The 24,029-nt window shown below is 34.1% G+C and overlaps 2 protein-coding genes across 2 annotated transcripts in view; one reads left to right on the top strand and one right to left on the bottom strand.

The window, feature by feature from the left end:
* LOC134254466 (centrosomal protein of 152 kDa-like) overlaps window positions 1-24,029 on the bottom strand; it is a 58,101-nt gene that overhangs the window by 1,031 nt on the left and 33,041 nt on the right. The window contains exons 9-14 of the mRNA XM_062736972.1: window positions 15,782-15,982; window positions 15,104-15,251; window positions 14,792-14,883; window positions 12,783-12,946; window positions 698-899; window positions 13-198 (exon numbers count right to left, since the gene is read on the bottom strand). Of these exons, the coding sequence (XP_062592956.1) occupies window positions 13-198; window positions 698-899; window positions 12,783-12,946; window positions 14,792-14,883; window positions 15,104-15,251; window positions 15,782-15,982 (993 nt within the window). The remainder of the gene's footprint in view (window positions 1-12; window positions 199-697; window positions 900-12,782; window positions 12,947-14,791; window positions 14,884-15,103; window positions 15,252-15,781; window positions 15,983-24,029) is intronic.
* On the top strand, window positions 16,875-18,943 carry LOC134254462 (uncharacterized). The gene is made up of 2 exons (XM_062736969.1): window positions 16,875-16,998; window positions 17,291-18,943. The coding sequence occupies exon 2, from the start codon at window positions 17,303-17,305 to the stop codon at window positions 18,941-18,943; it is 1,641 nt and encodes a 546-aa protein (XP_062592953.1). The 5' UTR covers window positions 16,875-16,998; window positions 17,291-17,302.

Raw genomic sequence — 24,029 nt, forward strand, 5'->3', positions numbered from 1 at the left:
TCCCTCCCTTACCTCCACATCCTCTTTGAGGACCTCTTTCCCCTTTTGAGGCCCCCCAGGTCCCTTCCTTACCTCAACATCTTCACTGAGGACCTCTTTCTCCCTTTTGAGGTTCTTGATGTCCTTCTGTAGGCGGGCCTCCACAGCTGACACCTTGTCATCAGATCTCACTAGCTCCTCCCACTCCTGGAGTTTGGACTATAAATAGATAAAGGCTATAAATAAATACAGACTATCAATAGATATAGGACTATAACTATCAATAGATATAGGACTATAATTAGATACAGGTACATGTACTTCAATCAAACCTTGTTATCTCAAACTCACCTGGACCAGAAAGAAAACTTCGAGATAATCAAGAATTTGAGATGTCAAGGGAAAAATACTCAAAGAAAAAAACGTTAGGAACTTCTAAATCAGTTTGACCTATTCATAATTAGGAAGCAAGCATTGTTTGAAAAAAACTGCTGTCTAATTTGTAATAACTGCATAGAAAGAATGTTGTTGAATGTTCTATATTTACAATTAAGGAATGACAAACTGGTGTTTATAAGAACAAAATTCTTGGTTTGATAGGAATCTGAATTTAATTTAAATTGGTAGATCGACACAGGTACTTTCTTTTCATCTTTATTCTTTTCTGATGATTTTAAAAGAAAATTTTCTTCCAGTTAAAATTATTATATCCATGTACCTTCAAATCTGATTCAGATTTCTCGGCTCTTTCGCAGCGCATTCGGAACTCCTCTAGATCCTTCTTACAAGTCCTTATTTCCTCCTGCAGCTTGGTCACCTGGATTCTCTTTTCCTTGTTGCTAAGAAGGCATCTTTCAAGTTCTATTTTTAGATTGGTCACTAGGTCCTGGGACTCTGCTCCTTTTGGTACAGAACTGAATCTGTATATGAGAGAAATATACATCTGTTAAAGTATTAAAATTTTCACCTATCATTTTTTTGGACAAAAATACATATAGTATAAATGATACTTGTCTTTGATGAGTTATATATAAAATTACCTTCAAGTTTTTATATTCTCAAATGAATTATAATTTCTAGATATGCTATGTAATTATACCTTGGAACTATCAAGGTTTGTAATGGAAGAATTTTCTATTGATGTAAGGCCAAAAGAAAGTAATCAATAGTTTCTCAGGCCAAAAAATTCAAAGAACAAAATACGGTTGTTACCACTATCGGCCTAGTAAATTCGTCAAAAATAAACAATGATATCTTCAGAAATAAAGTGTTGATATATTTTATACACGACCAGATCTATCTGATCACGGATGTAAAATGGCGCCAAAACGTCACACAAACGCTATGTAAATTTCAAAACCATACCATGTATCAATATATTCTCCAAAAATGGCATTTTTTATATCTTTGATGGCAAAATTCACTTTGGCCGCAATGAACGCGATTCATGAAACTTATATATATTTTTTATAACGCAACAATGTTTCAATTTAACAACATCTAGTGAATCGCGTTTGCTGCGGCCAATGTTAAAACTGAGTTTATATGTTATTCCGGATTTCAAGTAGAGAAATCTAATGTGAACTTATTTTTTAATTAAAGGCATCGTAATTGCTGTAAAAATTTTAAGATAGTTTACAAAATGAGTATTTAAGTCTAATCATTATCATTAAGAACATAGGCTGAACAATAAATTAGGTAGACAATATACTTTAGCCACCCTTTAGGTGAAAATTACCGATAGGGATAACGTTAGATCAGCAATCTTAACGATTGAAGTAAAAGTGTTCATCTGGCCCCCAAAACAAAAAAAAATATAAAAAGAGAGAAAGATTGTAAAAGTACGCAGATAAGAAAATGAGCAAATAATCAAGATTTTTAGCATTTTTTATGTTTGTTTTGCAACTGATATAATTGTTTGTTTCTCGCCTGGAAATGATTATGAATATTATACAAATATGAATATTACGCAACAAACTCATAGATGACGTCACAATAGATCGTGTAAAACAATTTACGCTTTTTTTTTCTATTTTTTTTAAGTTGCTGTTGATAATATTTATTTAGAACTTCAAAATTCCTTAGGAAAAGTAATTTGAAAGATATATGACAATTTATAATTGTGAAGAGATCCTGAGATTATGTGGACGAGAAAAGTTAATTGTTTTCACCATCAATATGTTCAATACGTTCAAGTAAAGTCAATCGATCTACTTATTTGAAATAAAAAAAATGTTTGTAAAATTGTTAACAAATAAATTGTTGCAAGTTCCTTCTGAAATACTTTCTGAAATCCAGAAAAAGAAAATATGATGGATTTATTTTTTCAAGGTAAGTTGTCCAACAGAACTAGTCATTGTCGCTGTAAATATCAATATCTCGTACACCCGATTGTATAAAGATCATATACGTGGTTTGAGAGAACCGTTTTTTTTTAAAACTTTATCTATTGATTTATTTATTTATTTTTTGTACAATTTACCTGTATGATAATCTCAAATAATTCCACACGTAACATTCAGAAACGTAGTTTTTGGACTGATTAATAAACATGTTCTCGCCGAAAAAAAATCTAAACCTATCCCCCTCCCCTCCCCCCGTCCCTTCCCGTGACAATTTGTATGAACCTTGTTTTCCTTCTACAAACAATACTTTAACTGACTCCACATTGTTGTTTTTTCCCCACAAATTGCAACAACGTTGAAGGGGGTTATTTAAATGAGTTATATATACCGGTAAATGATATATATAAGTGCCTGTGAATAAACAGGATGAATAAATATTCATTTTCTGGTTTGCACTTGCATTTTGTTTTAATACGACTTGCTTTCCTTATTTTACTTAGCAATTGCATTTTAGTTTCATTATTCTAAAAAGTTGTGTAAAATCGGATTCGGAATTTTCTTTCGTCGACTTGAACACAGACAGCGGTAAAAACAAATTTCAATTGACGATATTAAAAGAAACATAAAAGGTTGGTGTCTTCTATAAATCTTTTTAAGAACAATATTGGACGAGAAAAGATAGTTAGACTAAATGTGCGAAAGGACGACTACAGATTGCCATTTTCACGATAGACTGAATTAATTTTATTGCTAGAAAAGAAAAAAAAACTTGAGAGTGCGATTGTTTCAAACTTTTTTTTAACACATTGCATTGTCAATAAACGTGTTTTATAATCGTTAAAATTATGAGGAATATTATCGATTTACAGCTTCTTACAGGGACGAGCATTTCGTTCTCGAAAGGGGTTAGCAGGTTTTTAAAGAAAAAAAACAAAACAAAACAAACAGGCATATAGCCATTATTGCAAACAAATATTCTATCCTCCTCTTGATATGAAGTAATGAAGTATAATCTTCACTGAGAGAATTAACCTAGTTGATTTAACTAGTGTGCCTAGTAAAGCGTTCTTCATGATTAGTGATCACTCTGTGTACTAGCTAAGGTAGTGAAAAGTTGAGTGATGGTCGTAAAGATACTTAGATACCTAGTGAAAGTTACTTATGAATTCTTAGGATTACTAACATTATCTAGTAAATCTACCCAATACCTAGTAAAACTACTTTTGAGGTAGTGATTGTATGAACAGTAAATTTACTAGTCTTCCCAGTGACTTTCACTATAGTAGTTATTTTTTTTCAGTGTTACCTTGACTGGGGGTACCTACACCCGTCCCAAACACTGTACGTAGTTTTGATTTTTATGCTTGTGAAATTTACAGGGAAATAAAATTGTCCCTAATCATCTTGGAAAAGCACATTCTGTCATACAGCGGTATAAAAAGTAAATAATCTGAAAATTAACGACCCCTACCGTAAATTAAATGAATGGCCGTCCCTTAATTTATACATGTAACTAAGAGTTCGGTTTTATTGATGTTGACTTATATTCTGTTATGATTATATTACATGTACATACATGTATACCAAATATGGCAGACTGTTAAAAATGAAAATAAAGACATTTTTGGGAGTTGAACTATGTTCAATCTCCCATGGTCATCACGTATTTAACATGCGCAGTAATTTGTGTTGATTATATAGAGCCGAAAGCAAGGCTACTGTGTCGGCTGATTTACCACTCGGAGATCCTCGGATGACTCGTACCTCGGAGCGTAGCGGAGTCAGCCGCGGATTGCCGATTGCTGATTTACTCCGATGATATTCAACAGAAAACGTGCATAAACATCCGCCACAAATAGTTCATGTCATTTTCTCCTGAATTGATCTAATTTTCATAATTTGAAATGTAAGTAAATGTAATAATGATAAAGTAATCTTATTTTGAATATTAGATTTCGTTCAATGTAAAACTAAATGATAAAGAACCTCAAAAGTTTTTCGTAATGGAACTAATTTTTTGTGTGGCGTCATACACTGAAAAAGATACGATCGACAACTCTACATACTAACGGCAAGTGGTAAATCTAGTCGTCCCGACGCCCGACGGTCCCGGATTTTTAGCAATTTTTTTTTTTTACCGGTGCACAGAATTTATTCAAACTTATCATGAACATTTTCTTGGTTTAAATGAATTCATTAATGCATAAAAACTTTAGGAAACATGCGTATTTATTACTAAATCAGCAGTATCACCTGCCAAAAGCGGTAAATTTAGTACTCTGTTATAAATGTTAAAACCAAAAAACGGACACTGATGTTTTCGTAAAAACAACAAAATGAAGTACGCACACAAACTCTCACATATACCGCTGTTTTTATGTTTGGTCATTAAATATTTATTTTAAACTTGGTATTGCTTTTTTCTTCACAATATTAAAAAAGATTAAGTTCTGACGTACTTCATGTATAATGTTCGTGTAATTGAAATACATTTATATTCACAGAGAAGTTTTATATAACAAACCTGTTACCTCTTAAAAGGATGCTGTGTTAAAATCCACATTTTATCAACATTGATATTATTCCTGCGAAACTGAAATTTTCATAACACATGGGTAAAGGTGCCAAGGAAAAATATCTTACAAATTTGAAGACTGTGAGCAGTAGAATAAATGATCAACCGCCTCTAATATGAATATAATGGAAGTGTCCGTGTTTTGCAATGGGAAACCCAAAATATGTGTAGGATGGAAAAGTAATAGAAGGTGCACAACAGCAATATGTAATAAATATTCTATGAAAATTTCGTTCAGTGGTGTAAGAGGAGTTGCGGATAAGAGATGGGTATACCTAAAGCGTAACAAACAGATAGACGGAAATCCAGATACCCTCCCGCTTTTCAAGCAGGGGGTATAAAAAAGGACTAATGTAGGCAGGCAGCAATATGGCCCCTGCATTTTATTGCTATTCAATGTCTCTGAATGTCTTTCTCAAGATTTTTGCAACTCAAAAAATCTGAAACAGTTGTCTGTATTTGAAATAATAATAATATTGTTCACCCACTTAACCTCCCGATCAAAGATTGTATTTAACACCACGTTCAACTCCCATGAGTGCTTTCAGTACTTTGATTTGTATTAAACTTGATAAAAAGACATGTTTTAGCTATGCTACGAATATATTATTATTATTGTACGGAACGGTTTTCATGTCTCAGAAATATAGTGTCTTGGGGATGGGGAGTGGGAGGTGTAGTGGGGGGTGTTCCCTTCTATGATGTGACCTTGTTACACAGTTTCCCAAGAAGACTCCTAAAATGTCTGAATCCAGGCACGTAGCATCGATTTTGAAAGTGGGGGGGGGGGGCAACCAGAGAAAATATTTTTTACTTAACTGTAAAAATTGACAAGCAAAAAAAAAAAAAAAAAGAAAGAAAGAAATTGCCCAAACTCGAAAATCGTATTTCGGGGGGGGGGACGTTTTCCAAGGCAAACTTCCTTTTACTTCCAATTTTTTGGCATACAATACTACATTTCCTTCAGATCACTATATGGTGGTAAGAAGTGGGGGCCATCCAACCTTTCAGTGGACATTTTCAATAGTAAAGGTAATGTTGGGAAAAAAAAACTGTCTTAAGTCATCTTCACATTTTTGAGATGTTTATTATTTTGTTTCAGTTGCAGCAATCTCTTTTACATCGGTTTTATTGATCGGTAAGACACATCGACATTCTTTAAATTGAACTTTCTAAAAATAAATTCATCGTATCTTATGTCTCGTACTTGTATGCATTTGTACATATGTAAGGAGGAAAATACATGTAAATGCAGGTATATTTTGGCAACCGTTTGATGATAAGTGCATTGGCGTCGGAAGCAAATTGAAAGTATGGGGGCTAAGTGTAAAAAAAAAATTTAATACCTTCAAAATAACCTGACAAGCCAAAAAAGGGGGGAATATCCATTTCCCAAACACGAAAATCCTATTCCGTGGGAGGGCGCACTTGAGATAGACGCTAGATCTTCGTGAGCGCAAGTTTAGGGAATATAACTGAATAGTGATTGTTGTGACACTTGATTTTCAAACAGTGTGCTTTAATTCGTTACGAATGACATTTACGGCGTAAAGAATTTTGAGACCAGTCCTTCCTATTTGATAATTAAGGAAAAGGAGTATATTGGCATTCATTTGTCGTGAGTACTGTTTACCACTGTTATAACCGCTTACTATACAGCGATCTTAAAACACCGAGATTCTCGATTCACCGTAGCCTGTGTAACTGTGTGTGTTTTGTGAATCATAGACAGAGTAACGGTAATTGTAAACCAGACCATGTCAACTACCAGGAAAGGCTCGGAAAGAAACAAAGGTGGGACTGATAAGCTGGAAACAGCTGACCCAACACTGGCTTCGATAAAAGACGATCTGCAAGAAATCAAAGAATGTTTACAAAATACAGTTAAAACGTGTGACCTTGAAACCATGGTAACAAATATTGTAAAAGGATTGTTAAAGAACCATGAAGAAAAAGCAGAAAAGAGAGAAATCAAGTTAAACGAAAAAATTAGTGCACTATCACAGGATGTTGACAAACTTAGAATGGAGAATGAAACTTTGAGAGAAAAAGTGTGTGAAGCAAATAAAAACACAAGAAATCTGGAAAAGGAACTGAATGAGGTGAGAGATTTAGCACAGTTTGCCACAGTAAAGTCAAATTACAATGAACAGTATAGTCGAAAAAATAACTTCAAAATCTACGGTGTTAAAGAGACCAAAGATGAGGACATCATTGAGGTTGTCAAATCCACATTAATGGAGAAGGGGGGAGTTGAAATTGATGAAAATGCTATAGTGGCAGTACATCGGATCCCAGGATCAAAAACCAATTCTCCAAGGCCTATTCTAATAAAAATGAAGAACAACGACAAAAAGGCGCACATCATGCGGCATCGATCGGAGGTCAAAGATGCTCCTGGAAATGTTCGACTGGGGGACGATGTCACGAAGGAAAATAGTGAACTGATCGCACGATTGTTAGATAATGAAGGCATTACATCTGCTTGGTATTTTAACGGATCTGTATACGCAAAAGTGAAGGACAAACGTGTGAAATTCGACATCCTGGACGATATTGACCATAAGGTAAAGAATATTAAAAAAAGCCGGGATTAAAAACTCTTACCATATTCTCTCCGCCATTAGCTAGCAGAATGCGTTTCCGGTCATAACTTGCGTTACAAATAAAATCCCAAACTGTGACTCACAACACACCTATCACGGTAGTCAGCTTGGTTAACATTTGAACTTTTTTTAAATGCAATAAGTTAATTTTTCTGTTATTGTTATATTGTAGCTCTTACTTTCCTCTTTCTTCCTCTCTTTCTTTCATCATGAGTTCCGACTGTTCGTGTCCATTGGTCCGGTGGGTATCAACTTGTAAACGTTTTTCAAATGGTTAAGATTATTTCAGTAAACTGTCAAGGTTTAGGTGATATTGCAAAGCGCAAGGATGTTTTTAATTACTTAAGAGCCTTAAATTATAACATTTACTGTTTGCAAGATACACATTTTTCGTGTGATATTGAAAACGAAGTAAGAAATTTATGGGGTTACCAATGCTTTTTCAGCTCATACTCTACAAACTCTAGGGGAGTGGCAATTCTAGTTAACAACAACTTTGATTTTAAACCTCTAACAGAAAAGGGCGACCTTGAAGGAAACTTTATTTTACTTAAAGCATCTGTAGAGGGCCATGAGGTATTGATATGTAACATTTATGGTCCAAATAATGATACACCACTTTTCTTTGAAAATTTACAAAAATATATTGATGATATGCAATGTAGAAATATTATTTTGTGTGGAGATTTCAATTTAGTTTTGAATCCAGATTTGGACTATTATAATTATAAATCTGTCAATAATCCAAAGGCAAGAGATAAAGTTTTGGAAATAATAGAAAATAATTGTTATATTGACCCTTTCAGACAGCTTCACGAAAAAGAGCGTCGATATTCTTGGAGAAGAAAAACTCCATTGAAGCAAAGCCGTTTAGATTTTTTTTTAATATCTGAAACCCTTTTGTCAGGATTGGAAAAATGCTCTATAGATACTAGTTATAGATCAGACCATTCCATAATATCCTTGTCTATAGCTTTTAATGAATTTAAGAAAGGTAGGGGGTTATGGAAGTTTAATAACTCTCTACTTCATGATGAAAATTACTTAGATTGCATTAAAAATGTAATTTTAGAGGTTAAGAAACAGTATGCAATCCCAGTATATAACTTTGACAACATAGATAATATTCCAGATTCCAATTTTTATTTCACTGTTAATGATCAGCTATTTTTAGAAACTCTGCTTTTAGAGATAAGAGGTAAAACTATTTCATATGCATCATATATCAAAAAGAAAAGAGAAAACAAAGAGAAAGTTTTAATAGAAAGTATCAAACTATTAGAAGAAAATGTCGAAAGTAATATTGATGAATTATATAGTAAAAAGCAAGAATTGGAGAACATTAGAAAGCATAAATTGCAAGGTAATTATATCAGGAGTAGAGCAAAATGGGTCGAAGAAGGCGAAAAACCAACACACTATTTTTGTGCATTAGAATCCAGAAATTTTACTAGTAAGATTATACCTAGATTGGAGGATAATAGTGGTAATATTATTTATGATCAATCAGAAATTTTAAAAGAAGCAAAATTATTTTATGAACAACTATATAGAACTAGTACAGTAAACCCAAATACTGATCTATTCAATGAATTAAATAATGAAGAAATACCAAAGCTTTCTAGTAAGGAAACAGAATCTATAGAAGGTGAAATTACTTTGGAAGAAGCCTCAGAAACACTCTACAAAATGAAATCTAATAAATCTCCAGGTTCTGATGGTTTTTCTGCTGAATTTTTTAAGATGTTTTGGAAATATATTGGTCCCTTTGTAGTTAGATCTATAAATTACAGTTATAGAAGTGGAAGTCTCTCTATTACACAAAGACATGGCATTATTACACTTTTACCAAAAGGTGATAAGCCAAGACAATACTTAAAGAATTGGAGACCAATCACTTTGTTAAATACTATCTATAAAATTGCATCGGGTACTATAGCAAATAGAGTAAAAAGATACCTTGACAAAATTATTAACAAAGATCAAACAGGTTTCATCTCTAATAGATATATAGGTGAAAATACAAGGTTAATATATGATATAATGCATTATACGGAAGAAGAAAATATACCTGGGTTATTATTACTTATTGATTTTGAAAAAGCCTTTGATACTTTGTCCTGGAATTTTATTCAAGGAGCACTTAAATTTTTTAACTTTGGTCCCTCAATTAGGAATTGGGTGTCACTTTTTAATACGGACATTACATCTGCAATAAATCAAGGTGGTAATCTTTCTGAAAGAATTAACATCCAGCGGGGTTGCAGACAAGGGGACCCATTATCCCCTTATATATTCATTATATGTGCAGAAATACTAGCAATTCAAATTAGATTAAACAAAAATATTAAAGGAATAACTGTGAACAATACTGAAAAAAAGATTTCTCAATTAGCTGATGACACTTCTCTTATTCTTGATGGTAGTAAAGAATCCCTTGCGGAAACATTAAAAACATTAAAGAGTTTTTCAGAAATGTCTGGCTTACATATTAATTATGCCAAAACTCATATAGTATGGATAGGCTCCAAAAAGTATAGCAATGAAATATTACTGCCAAATTACAATCTTAACTGGGGAACTACTAGATTTACCCTTCTAGGAATACATTTTGATGTGGAATTGGATAAGTTACTATATTTAAATTATGATCCCAAGCTAGTACAGATTAAATCAATACTTAGACAATGGGAGAAAAGGTACCTAACTCCAATTGGGAAAATAACAGTCATTAAGACATTAGTTTTACCTCTATTAAATCACATTTTAATGTCAATACCAAATCCCACTGAATCATACTGCAAAGAATTAGACAAAATATTCTTCTCATTTCTATGGAATAATTCAATTCATAGGGTTAAAAAAGAAGTTATTATTAAAAATTATGAAGATGGGGGATTGAAAATGTTAAACCTAAAGTCTTTTATATCATCTATGAAATTATTTTGGATAAGACAGCTCATTTTTACAAATAGGGGTATGGAACATCTCATTCCAAATTTCAACTTAGACAAATTTATAAATTGTGGAATTGACTATGTCACAATCTATCTGAAGACTTTGAAAAATAAATTTTGGATAGACGTTTTCAAATCCTGGATAATACTACAAAATCATGAGATAGTATCTGAGGTTGCTGGTGACTCACCTCTGTTTTACAACCCAATGATTCGTATTGGGGGGAAACCCTTTTATAATAAACAAATGTTTAACAACAACATTAGAAGAGTTAATGATATTATCAATGAAGATGGTTCTTTTCTAAGTTTTGAATCTTTTTGTAATACCTATCCCATGATTAAGATGAATTTTTTAGAATATAGTAGTATTATTCATGCTATAAAATCTTGGATAAAAAATTCTGGCCTTGACATACCTATTAAAAAGCTAGAAAACCCATTAATTATGAGAATTATCTACAAGGTGATGAAATGTCACAAATCCAAATGTTTTTATGAAATTCTTAACCATAACTCCTCTATGTCAACAGGTAAAACAAAGTGGAGTGAGATGTTACAGATTGACAATAAAGAATGGAAAAAATTCCACAAAATACCCTTCAGAGTGACAAAAGACTGTAAACTCCAATGGTTTCAATATAGAATTATAAACAGAATTCTAGCAACAAATTCATTTTTATTCAAAATTAACAAAAATGACTCTAAATACTGCAACTTTTGCCTCTCAGAAGAAGAAACAATAGAACACCTTTTATGGGAATGTGATTATACACAATCATTTCTAGAAGAATTTGTAATTTTTCTTGAAGATAAGACTGGTCTAGTCATTAATATTACAAAAAAATCTTTTATTTTAGGTTACATTGAGAATAATACTGATATTCAAAATACTATTGCCCTTTGGCTGAAATATTATGTTTACACATCAAGATGTACTAAGAAATCTTTGAATTTATGTGCTGCAATATCACAAATGAAGTTTTATTATGAAATACACAAATTTATATCTTATAGAAATAGTGGAAAAGAAAAATTTGATGCCCAGTGGATCAGATGGAACCAACTTTTCTATTAAACTCTCTCTTTCACTACTATCTCTCTCTCTCTCCTCTCTTTCTTTTGCTCTCCTCTATTCCTCTTCTCTAAAAAAAAAAAACATCCTATCTCTATTTAAAAAAAAAACATCATGTATTAATTCAATGTTTTATATTGTAAAAAGAAAAATTTAATTTGGTATTTTAATTAATATCATGAATTTTAGGGAAATGAAGAGGGGAAAAATTCTGACAATAAATACGCTTTCGTGGTGAAATAGTTTTCTCGGAAAATTATCTCCTTAAATGACCCACGGTTATTGTAAATATCAATTCATATAAAGAAAAAACCCTCAAAGGTTCAGAACAGATTAAATAAAAAAATAAAGTGAAATAGACTTAAATATGAATTTATTTAAGAGAATATAAATTTTTAGGTTGAGAAATGTACAATTCTTTACGCTGTACCGGAATCATTACGTTGAAATTTGATAACGCCATGTGAACGTCATGACGTCGTCAGTGTTATTTTCTTAAGAAAACATTGCATTTTTAGTGAGTTGTGTAGGGAAAACGGTTTGAGATATTTTCAAAAAATAAATTGATTTAGAACAGGGGTATCCAATACAAACTATTTAAATATTTTCACCAGATTTTGGGACTAGGCGGATTTTGGTGCCTAACGTACCTTCTTTTTTCAATGCGGCAGGCAGGTTTTTTTTTTTTTTTTTTTTTTTTTTGGAAGCAGGTTTTACACCTTTTAAGTCATCTGTTCAGTAAAATTATAATATCTACTAATTCTTAAGTTTCGTTCTCTGAAATTAGTTATAATATGTATTCAACTTTAAATAATGTTATTCCAAACATTTATTTAAAAGTTAACTCATAAAACGTACTGTGAATTTAAAAGAAATATATTGTTTTTCTAAAAAAAATACGTATTTCTTAGCATTAATGAAAAGGGGAAATAACTCGATTTTCTTTTTCAATTTGGAAAAACAGAAAAATGAGTTATTTCCCTTTTCAATGTCAATAAAAAGGATCAATGCGGCTGTTTTTGAACTGATGCGGCGGTGCCTGAGAAACTAAATTGATTAATTTTTTTTGGCCTAAAGGGTCATCTTTAATTTACATCAAACAATAATTTTGACACCTTTTAGCCCAAAAATCTTGTGTATATCAAGTCTCCACGAACCAAACAAAATACCAAAAATCATTGACATCCGTGATTTAAAATGATTCCACAGTACATATAAAAAATCAAATAAATTTTTCTTCCTTACTTAATAGGCTCTGGAGTTTCATCAAAGTCTATTGTCTTTTTGATTCCGAGGTCCATCATGGAGTCGTCATGAATTGTCTCCCTTGTCGTCTCCTGACTGAGCACGCCCAGACAAGACGCCGCCTCAAACATGTTCAGCTGCTCCTTCAAGTCTTTAACCTCCTCCTGTAATGAAACATTCATTAGTTATTTGAACACTTTCTGAAATCATTTTATTATATAACATTTTTGAATAAGTTTACTTATTATATCACAAATGTAATAAGTTTCGCTATAAACCCTGAAAAATGCTGAGTCACACCGGAAACAGTTATGTCACGCCGGAAACAGTTATGTCACCCCCGACGGAAACAGTTATGTCATCTTTTCGATCACGTTCACGTGTTTTTATGTTACGCATTTTAGTTCGGGCTCGAGATTTTATGACGTCGGTTGCTAAGCAAAAGTAAACAACAGAGCGTATTTCTTAATGTCAAGAAGACATTTTTGGATTATTTGTGTTAATCTTATGGATTTTGAATGATTTTAAATTTTCTTTTGATTTTAAAAATGTCATATAACATATACCACATGGCTTCTCGGGCGACTATACCAGAATATTTGCCCCTCGGTGACAGGAAAGCCCTGGAGTGTTATGTCTTCGGCATCAGGTGACATAACACTCCAGGGCTTTCCTGTCACCTCGGGGCAAATATTCTGGTATGTCATCCTCAAAGCCATATGATATATGTATAATATTTTGAATAAACAATACTTTCATTCATTAAACAAGATTTTTAAAAATAAAGCTCGAAGACCATAAATTGAGGAAAGACTAACCGGGTAATTATATCAAAATATTGGATGAATATAATTTCTGAATTCAAATTATTTTCATATTGAAATAAAATATCAAGTATTTGAATCTTAATAAATAATATTATACAAAGATGCAATTTTTGAAAGACGAATGTAGTAAAACAAAAGATAATAAAAATTGAAATTTCGACTTAAGTCTATTCTCAGTTCATGGTCTTGGGGCCCTGGTTTCATTAGATCATAAATCCATTGATAAAAAAATACAAAAATCAAACTGGCTGTTAATGTTAAAAAAATCAAAAGCCTGAAAGGCTTCAATGGCGTCGAACAAGAAAAACAATTTCAAAAGATCTGCAAATAGGTCAAGTGAGTGACTCCAGTAACATAATAATAAAATTAAAAAAAATAGTCTTAACACAAATACAGTATATGGCCTGATAGCCTTGTGTCCTGGTCCGAATGAGTCAGGGTTCGAATTGACCAGACATCGTCAGAAATGTCCATCCTCTATATCAATCTAATTTCTTTTCAGTCAATCGAAGACATATGAAGGGTTTCATAAATTTTTTTAATTAATTGCCATTGTCAGAGTGTTGTTCTGTTGTATAGTGATTGCATCTTAACTACAACCATGACTCTAATGTTACAAGTACAATCGACTTAAGATAAGGCGCGGTAAACAAATGGAGGAAATGGATAAATACAGTAATACTGGCATTATTGGTCAATATCGTAGGTTGTTCGGCTAAAATTGGATTGGAGATCGTAAAAGTAAAGCTAAGATTAAGAAATTCAATCTTTATAGTCTTGTTGTATTCGTGTTTGTTTTACCGTATTTAAGATTGTTTGTATTACAGTAATCTGTCCCAAAATGTGATTCATGTCATTCGACGCACCCTCTCAGTAGAAATTCATCCGCAACAACCATAACGTTTTTCTTGTGTAAAAATTAAACATAATATCGTTGTTTTGTAGTAGTATTAATTGAAGATACAATTGATTTAATCTTATATTCAAGCTACACATGTATTATTCATTGTGAACGTTTTAAAAGAAATTGGTTTACAGCTGTTGCTATTTTCTATTGTGGATGCATCCACTGACACGTGCGGTCGCGTAAACCTGACTGATCGCTAGATGACGATCGGGCAAGCCCGACGCCATAAAAATGTAAAGGGAGGGAATAGGAGACGTTGTCATGTTGATAGTTACCTGGTAAGAGAGAATCATTTCATCAGCGATTTTTTTAGATGCTGTACACTGCTGCAGCTGGATCTTCAATTGACTTGCTTCATGTGAAGAGGCTACAAGGGAGAAATTATCAACATTCTTTTTTTCCTCAAAAAATGCACTATAATTCACATTGCCTATTATCTTCATGACCATTAAATAAATTCAATGGAAGAATCAGAGTGTTTATCAGATACTCAAAGCAATATTTAATTAACAAAACAAGGTTCCTTCTCAAAATAAATGCTTAATAATATACCTTATCTTTATTGAACTTTTCTTTTCTTTGCATACCTGACTCTAGGAGCATCCTGCATTGTTTCTGGGAATCTTCCAGGCTGCGGGTCAGACGATTGATGGTCTCGGCTCGTGAGATCTGTGAGTTCTCTGCTTCTTTATAACTCTCGTTTAGTTTCTGTCTCAAAGTAGAGTTCTCTGCATTCTGTAAAAAATGAATATTTGAATTCAATTTTTGAGTCTAGCTTATGTAAGAGAATAACCCATATTAATCTAAAATGATCACGGATTGCATAGTTACGTTATGTGCCAGTCTGCTATTTAAAAAGTTGAGAAAAACTTAGTTTATTTTATTTTTCTTAATTTCACAGGATTAAGAAATCATGTTCCAGTCTTTATTCACACACTTGTAATACATGTATATACTGTAGATCACTAAATTTTCGCGACACCTTATTTTCGCGAGATAGTCATTGACTCTTGATTAGTGAGACAAAATTTTCGCGAATTGTGGTTATTGCTCTATATATTATTAAGGAACATTATTATATGCCAGAATTAAATTTTCGCGAGCACACTGTCTCGCGTAATTACGCGAAAATAAAGTTCTCGCGAATAAAAAGTGATTTACAGTATTAAAGGAACTTCTAGTTAGTCTAAAATAATATCTTATAACAAACTAATTTTTCAATTTCTGAGTTTTCCCCCTTATGTTTGCAGAAGTAAAATAATTACCAAATCATTGAGTTTATCAGTGAGATTCTCAATCTTTTCTTTGAGAACTTTGACCTCCTTGTCATGTCTCTGCTGAACTCCTGACAAAACTCGCTCATGCTCAACTCTAGCTCTGTTGAGACTGTCTGATGCCCCCATCTCAGCAAGCTGCTGGTTCAAAGTTTCAATCGTGGACTCGGCTGTCTGCAGGCTTTTAACTGCCTGGAATGATATTATCAAAAAAAATAATAAACATACACTTTGTATTTCATCAAAAAATATCAAATCTTAAGGAATCTAAAAGATGCTGATTAACCACTGAAGAAAAAGTGGAGATATAGTTCCTAACTGTGCACAAAAAATCTTGCACCATTAATTGCACCTTTTTTGTGCACAACAGGATCTATAATAACCTTATAATCAAAGACTCAGTCTAATTTTAAAAATATAAAACCATAATGCAACAGTTCTCCAGCTACATGTATGAACAAGCTTGAATCTACACTACCTAGGATGCTTCCATATAAATATCAACAATAATGGCTTTTCTGTTCTTCAGAAGAAGATTTTTAAAGATATTTCCTATATATTTCTACTGGCATCACCCCCATGGGGGGTCACTGTATCAACAAAATTGAATCTACATTATGTCAAGAATGTTTCACATAAGTTGCATCTTTTCTAGCAAACTTTTAAACTTTTTCTTGAGGAGATTTTTTAAATACACCCACCATTTTTTCATTACTTATTTCTAAATTATCTCCCCTTATAAGAGTGTGTAACCCTTCATTTGAATAATTTTGAATCCCCTTTACCAAAGGACATTCTGTGTTAAGTTTGGTTAAAATTGGCCAAGTGGTTCTTGAGAAGAAAAAAAAATGTGAAAAGTTTATGACAAGAAAAAAGACGACAATGACAACAGACAACAGACAAATTTTGATCTGAAAAACTCACTTGAGCTTTTGGCTCAGGTGAGCTAAAAGGAGTTAAACAAACAAACTTTTATATAGGGAACAAACCATTTTTAAAGGTCTGATTTATGCATGACTAACTAACTCAAATTACTTTTCTTATCTATATAGCTTTAATGATGACCCAGTTTTAAGCTTTGAAAATTTAAATCCACTGACTACCGCGGAAGGATAAAAGACTGTATATTGATCTAGAAAATTCATTACACCAGCTTAAAACAAAAGTTAAAAAAAATGTTGAATTTTATAGAGAATTGACAGTCAAAGGTAAGTATGTTTTGTTATTAAGTCAATGATTAAATGCTGAACCAATAATGTAAAATTTTAAAAACTTTTTCATGTACAGCATTGAAAATATCTTCTTATTTCTTTTAACTTCTTAATAGATAATTTTTTTTATTTGTGAATTTGTATGACTGACTTGCTTATGGTACAACATTATCGAGTGTTTATTTTATGCATATGCATCAATATGACAATTAAAAATTCTATGAATGTCAATGATGGCATCATTGCCGTGTACTTCAACCAGGTAAATATGATTTTATTCTAATCCTAGATCACAATAGATATGGCTACCGCCCAAGGACAGGACGTAATTCGCTGTCAATTGTGCTCAAACCCTGTTGAACATCATTGCAATCTTTGTCACGTTGACCTCTGCCTATCATGCATACCAAAACATATGGCAGATAAATCAAGAAGACATGAAGTTGTAGAATATACTTCCAAAAAAGAACACACGGTTATTCTTCCATCATGTCTTACACACAAGAAATACCAATGTGAGACGTATTGCAAAGACTGTAAAATACCAATATGTCTTCAGTGCTTGATGGGTTCACATAAAAAGCATGAGTTTACTGATATTAATGCTATTCTTCAAGAGCATAAAGAAAAAATTATTTCTGACACAGAAGAACTGGAAAAAACAATTGTTCCAAAATACAGACACATCAACCTATGTACAACTGCCGAGTTTGACAAAGGTCTCTCTGCCATTAAAGAACAAGAAGATAAAATCTGCCAAGCTGTACATAAAAAAAGTACTCAGCTCACAGAAGAAGTAAGCATTCGAAAGAAAGAAGCTATAAGAAAGAACAAAGAATGCCAGTCTTCAGCTGAAAAAGCTGCAAAAGAAGTCAATCAAATTGTCAAAAAAAATAACGATATTCTTAAAGGTAATGATGCCACAGCCATACTTAATTATCAATCAAGGAATGAGAATTTCCGAAAAGGCCCAGAATTACCAAGTTTTTCTTGTCCAAAGTTACTCCCTGGCATTATTAAAGAAAACCAAATTGCAGAAATGTTCGGCGTTCTTCAGACTGGGGATGAAGTGCAGAACAACTCTGGAATGCTGAAAATGATGGCTGACCCTTTGGTTCTAGACACAATACAAAGTCCTTATGGAGGTTGGACAGGGCTGTGGAGAATTCAGTGTGTGGGGAGAGATAAGATCTTGATCTCTGGAAATGACAAAACAATCAAAGAGATAGACAGGGCTGGATCTATTCTACAAACAATTCATACAAATAATGATGTGCTGGCATTAACTATCAATTCACATCTGGAACCAGTGTTTTCCTTACATAATGCTGTTAAACAAAATACAGACATTTATATTTATACTAGGAATGAAATGAATGTATTATTTAACACACTCAACTGGTTTCCTGTCGGTCTTTGTTACAAAGAGAATGGAGATCTACTGGTGAGTATGAGAATGATATCTACAGATAAAAAACAGAGTAGAGTGGTGAGATACTCGGGTACCAAAGAGATTCAGAAGATCCAGTACGACAGTCAGGGACAACCTTTGTTTTCTACTGGTGTAAATCATATTTCAACTGTGCTTCTCCTGACTGAGAATGGTAATGGTGACATCTGTGTTGCTGACTATGAAAAGAAGGCAGTTGTTGTGGTGGATTCTTCTGGGGGACTACGATTCAAGTATACAGGCAACCTGTGCAAGTCTAAACAATCTAAATTCAAAGACTTTATCCCACTTAACATTGCTTCTGATGTCAACACTCAAATACTGATTAGTGATGACTCAAACAACATTGTCCACATCATAGACTGTGATGGTAACTTTGTCCGTTATATAGAGTATCCATGTAATGGAGGACTCAGTATTGATACCGATCACAATCTTGTGATTGGAAAAGAAGGTACAAGAATCATTCAGATTATCAAATACCTAGAGTGATGGACAGTATGAAGATTTAATACATTCAAGAGAGTGTGTCGTCATATTTCCTTTGAAAGTGTACAGTTTTACTTTGCAAATAAAAAGTGTGTGGAAAACCATATCAGAGATTCATTATTCAGCTCTTCAAAAAGCTATAAGAAGTACCTGTATTTTGTATGTTAAATGCACCTTGAATTAATTCAATATCAACTCACAACAAGAGGCCCACGGGCCTTATAGGTCAACTGAGAATCATGTAACAACTTTCCAACAATTGAATTTGGTTCCTGTTTTAAACCAGAGGCTATGAAATTCACAATTTTGAAAGAGGCACCATTGCTTATCATAATTGTAAACTTGGCATGCTTATGCTATTTACTTAATACCCAGAGGTAGATCAGAATAACAAAGAGAAAATGCACTTCCACTTTATAACCAGTTGTGCACCCCACCCCAAAGGAACCACTGAACCTGGAGCCACATATTTCAAAATTTTTTCATAAATTTTATTTCATCATAAATGGTTGATTAATACCAAAGAGCAGATTTCAAAGCATTAATTTATTTCAGACTATGTACCCCCCCCCCCCTTCTGATACCTCTGACCCAGGGGGCATGGAATTAACCATTTTGCTAGATGCACCTTTCTTCATCATAAATATATGTACTTGGATCATTGTCATAATACCCAAGAGCAAAGGAACAGATTTTCAAAGAATTAATGTATTTTTACTATATATTCATAAGAGCCCCCCCTCCGCACACCAAATGGCAAAACCTCTGACACAGGGGCCATGACATTCACAATTTTGAAAGTAGTACTCTTGCTCATCATAACTATGTACTTAGTTAGTTTATTTAAGATTTTTGAAGAATTAATGCATTTTCACTATATAATCAAAAGAGCCCCGCCCTAACACCAGAACCCCTGACCCTGGGGCCATAAAATTCACAATTTTGGAAGAGGCACTCTTGCTTAATATAACTATCCACTTAATTTGGATTTTTGGGGGTAAAATCCGTGTTCATGAGATATTTACACTTACCTGCCTCCTTAACTATTTGCAATTTCCCTCTAGTTCCCCATACAATGCGTCGATATATTTTTTTAGAGTAACTACGGTATCACCTCCAGTTATCCCCCTTAACTATAACTCTTCAGTTTCTCTCGACGAACTTAAAAGGTTCTGACCTTTCAACTTCCTCGAGAGGGGAGGTGGGCTGGGTGAGGCAGGTAAGTGTAAATATCTCATGAACACGGATTTTACCCCCAAAAATCCAAGTTCATTTCAATATTTCCACTTACCTGCCTCCTTAACTATTTGCAAAAGAATTTGCAGCCCAGTTTGGAGGTGGGAGAGGAAAAGTAAGTGACAAAAGTACATAAAAGGTACATAATTACCTATTTTTGCTTCCCTCTCCTTGATGAGTCCAAAATTGCTGCCTTGGCAAAAATGGACTGATGATCTGGAACATCTTTCAGATAAAATGATGTAAAGGTAGATTCAGATGCCCAGTGTGCTGCCCGTAAAATCTCCTCTGCAGATACACCACAGAACAAAGCCCAGGAAGTTGACAAACGTCTAGTGTCATGTGCTCTAACTAGATTCAATGTTGCTGCTTCTGCATTATCATAAGCAAAACGAACCATGTTAACTATCCATCTTGCAATAGTGTCTTTTGATGCTTCCTTGTGGTTATTCTGTTGGTATGTCACAAATAACCTATTTGACTTCCGAATAGTTTTCGTTCTATTGATATAAATCTTCAATGCACGACAAGGACACAATTTTAAATACTCTGAATCTGTGGCGAATGAATCAAATGCAGGAATATAAATAGGGTCCCATGGTCTATTTATAGTTTGAGTCTTTGCCAGGAATTCAATATTTGGTAACATTTTTATTCCTTTCCTCTCTATTCTAAAGTGACCATCATCTAAAGTGAGGCTATGAATCTCGCTCACTCTCGAAGCTGAAGCTATGGCTACCAGAAAAACAGTTTTAAGAGTCAAAAACTTTAGATCTGCTGACTCTAGTGGTTCAAATGGATGTTTTGTGAGAGTTAACAAAACCAGTGGTAAATTCCAGTTCGGTGTCAACTGACGTACAGATGGGTGTTTATTAAATAATCCTTTCAACAATGAAGACAGTTCTGTACTTGTACCAATACTGCTCCCATTCTGATGAACTATTGCTATTGCTGACTTGTATCCAGCTATAGTCTGTGGTTTACACTTTCTCACATTGAAGAGATACATAAAAAATTATGCTAACTCTGGTATAGATGTTGTAATGGGATTAACACCCTGTTCTTTACACCAACTGTTATATATTCTGAGTCTTGCATCATAAACTGTTTGTGTAGATGTCTTTCTGGCATTTGCCATAATTTCTGCAATTTCTTCAGAAAATCCTCTTGACTTGTGTTGCAATTTGACAGTTTCCATGCTACAAGATTGAGAGTTTCTAGATTTTGATGGAAAATCTGATTGCGATTTTGAGAGAGAAGATCTGGCCACAGTGGTAGTTTGACTGGTACTTCGATCAGAAGATCTATTATCTGAGGATACCACAACTGTCTGGGCCACATTGGAGCAATGAGAAGTACAACACTTTGCTCTTCCCGTATCTTCTGCAAGACTTTGGGCACAAGAATAGGTGGTGGGAATGCATAAGCATAAATCCCTTCCCAACTCATTGCTAAGGCATTTACTTGAAAAGCATTGATGTCCGGAAATGGGGAGCAATAGACTGGCAACTTCTTGTTTTGCGCAGTTGCAAACAAGTCTATACATGGAGTTCCTAATTGTTGGAACAATAAATTTACAACAGTTTTGTTGAGTGACCATTCTGTCATTCGAACTTTTTTCCCCCGGGAAAGTGCATCTGCAAGAAAATTCTTCTTCCCTGGAATGTTAACAGCTCGTATTGTAATTTTGTTCTCCATGCACCACTGGAACAACTCCCAAGTTAGATAACACAGTTCTGGTGAGTGTGTCCCCCCTTGTTTGTTGATATAGCTTATCACTGTTGTGTTGTCTGACCGTATAAGGATCACTTTTCCCTTTATCAAAAACAGAGCTTCTTGAAGAGCCAACTGAACTGCCTTTAGCTCCAGCCAATTTATATGCTTCTGTTGATATTGCTGCGGCCAGACCCCTGACGTCTCCCAGTTCTCCAGGTGTGCTCCCCAACCCTGTTCTGAGGCATCTGTTATCAATGTCAGTTGAATTGGCGGATCCTGTAAAGGCATTCCTTTGAAAAAGTTTTCCCGATTCATCCACCACTGAAGGTGCCGAATTAGGATTGGCCGGATCACTATCACATGAGTAAGAGGGTGAATCTTTGGTCTCCACATTGCCAACAGGTATAACTGTATGGGACGCATGTGTAACCTTCCCATCGGAACCAAATAAATGCATGAAGCCATAAGTCCTAACAATTTGAGGATAACTACTGCTTGAGTGTGTTGACTTATTGATAAAGTCTGCACTATGTCTGAAATACTCTGAAACCTGGCCTCTGTTGGTGTCGCAATGCCCTCTACCAGATTGAAATGTGCTCCCAGGTACTCTATATGTTGGGATGGCACTAGAGACGACTTTTCCCAATTCACTAATAATCCAAGCTCCTGAACTAGATGTAATACATAGTCTCTCTGTTGAAGGAGAGTTCTCTTGTCTGGATTGATCATCAACCAATCGTCTAGGTACATGAATATTTGGATTATCATTTTTCTCAAGTGTGCCGCTAGAACTGCCATTATCTTTGTGAAGACCCTTGGAGCAGAACGAAGTCCAAATGGCATTGCTCGAAACTGGTAACTCTGGCCTAGAAATCTGAATCTTAGAAATTTCTGGAAATCTGTGTGAATTGGAATGTGGAAATAGGCATCGGTCAAATCTAGTGAGATTGCAAAGTCCCCTTTTTTCATTGCTTTCATTATAGAACACAAAGTTTCCATTTTGAAATGTCGAGGCACTATTAACTGATTTAGAGGTTTTAGATTTAGAATTGTCCGAAGCCCTCCTTGTTTCTTTGGCACCACAAAAATGGTGCTGTAAAACCCTTCGTTTTCTTGCCCTGCAGGCACAGGTTCTATAACATTTTTTCCTGACAACATGTTTATTTCTGCTAAAATAACTGATTCGTGAATACCATATCTTGGTACACATGTTTCCTTGATATTTACATTGGGTTGAATCATTAACTCCAATTTTAACCCTTCCCTTAGGGTTTCTATTACCCACTGATCCTGCGTGATTACGGTCCACTTCCTGTGGAATTCTAGCAAACGTGCCCCTACCTGGGGAAACATATTTACAGACTGGCTGTTTACGAGATTTACTTCCTTGGAGTTGGAAACCCTTTCTGGTTCACAAAGGTTCGCCTGGAAAAAGAATTTTTCCTGTTCCCTTGTCCTGAACGAAAATTGTCCTTGCTGTGATCAGAACTTAAGGCATTAGTCTCATTAGACTTAGGGACTTTTGCAGAATGAGCAGAGGTCTCATTTACATCTGCTTTCCTCTTTCTGCTCAACTCGGTAGAGTTCCTATTCTCTCTACTCTTGTAGTTCTTATTATAACCCTTTGATGCGTTGTAAACATTTTGGGTTTCTCTAGCATCTCGTAGATTCTCTGCAGAAGTATGGAGAGAATCAAAGTACTGTCCATTAAACAACTGGTTGCCAAAAATGGGTAGTTTTAGCAATTTCTTCTCCGTTGCCTTGCTTATAAAATCTACATTTTTAAGAAAAACTTTTCTTCTACTCAAGACTGAATTTGCCATCACTCTTGCTGTCAAATCAGCCATGCTTCTGAAACAGTTGATGAGGGCTTTACGTCCTTCCACTCGATCATCCTCACATTCAGCCTCATCTAAGAAAGCTGCTATCATAGTGCCATATGAAATGGCTCTGAATAAGGCTCTTGCTGAATTGTCAATTCGCCGAAAGTCATTATCTAACTCCTTATGAAAAGGAGAAAGATTCACTTTTGATTTTCCAAAACTACCCTTCTGGCCTACTACTAATCCCTCCTCAATGTTGTCATCCAACTTTGGAGGATTACAAAAGGCGTCAAAGTCATCCTTTTTAACCATAA

Source organism: Saccostrea cucullata, unplaced genomic scaffold (assembly GCF_032062105.1).
Source record: "Saccostrea cucullata isolate Sc308-1 unplaced genomic scaffold, CSIRO_AGI_Scuc_v1 ctg5616, whole genome shotgun sequence".
Lineage (NCBI taxonomy): Eukaryota > Metazoa > Mollusca > Bivalvia > Ostreida > Ostreidae > Saccostrea > Saccostrea cuccullata.

Bases quoted from the DNA above. Each gene is read 5' to 3' on its own strand.
- LOC134254462 (XM_062736969.1), top strand. From the start codon at position 17,303: ATGGCTACCGCCCAAGGACAGGACGTAATTCGCTGTCAATTGTGCTCA.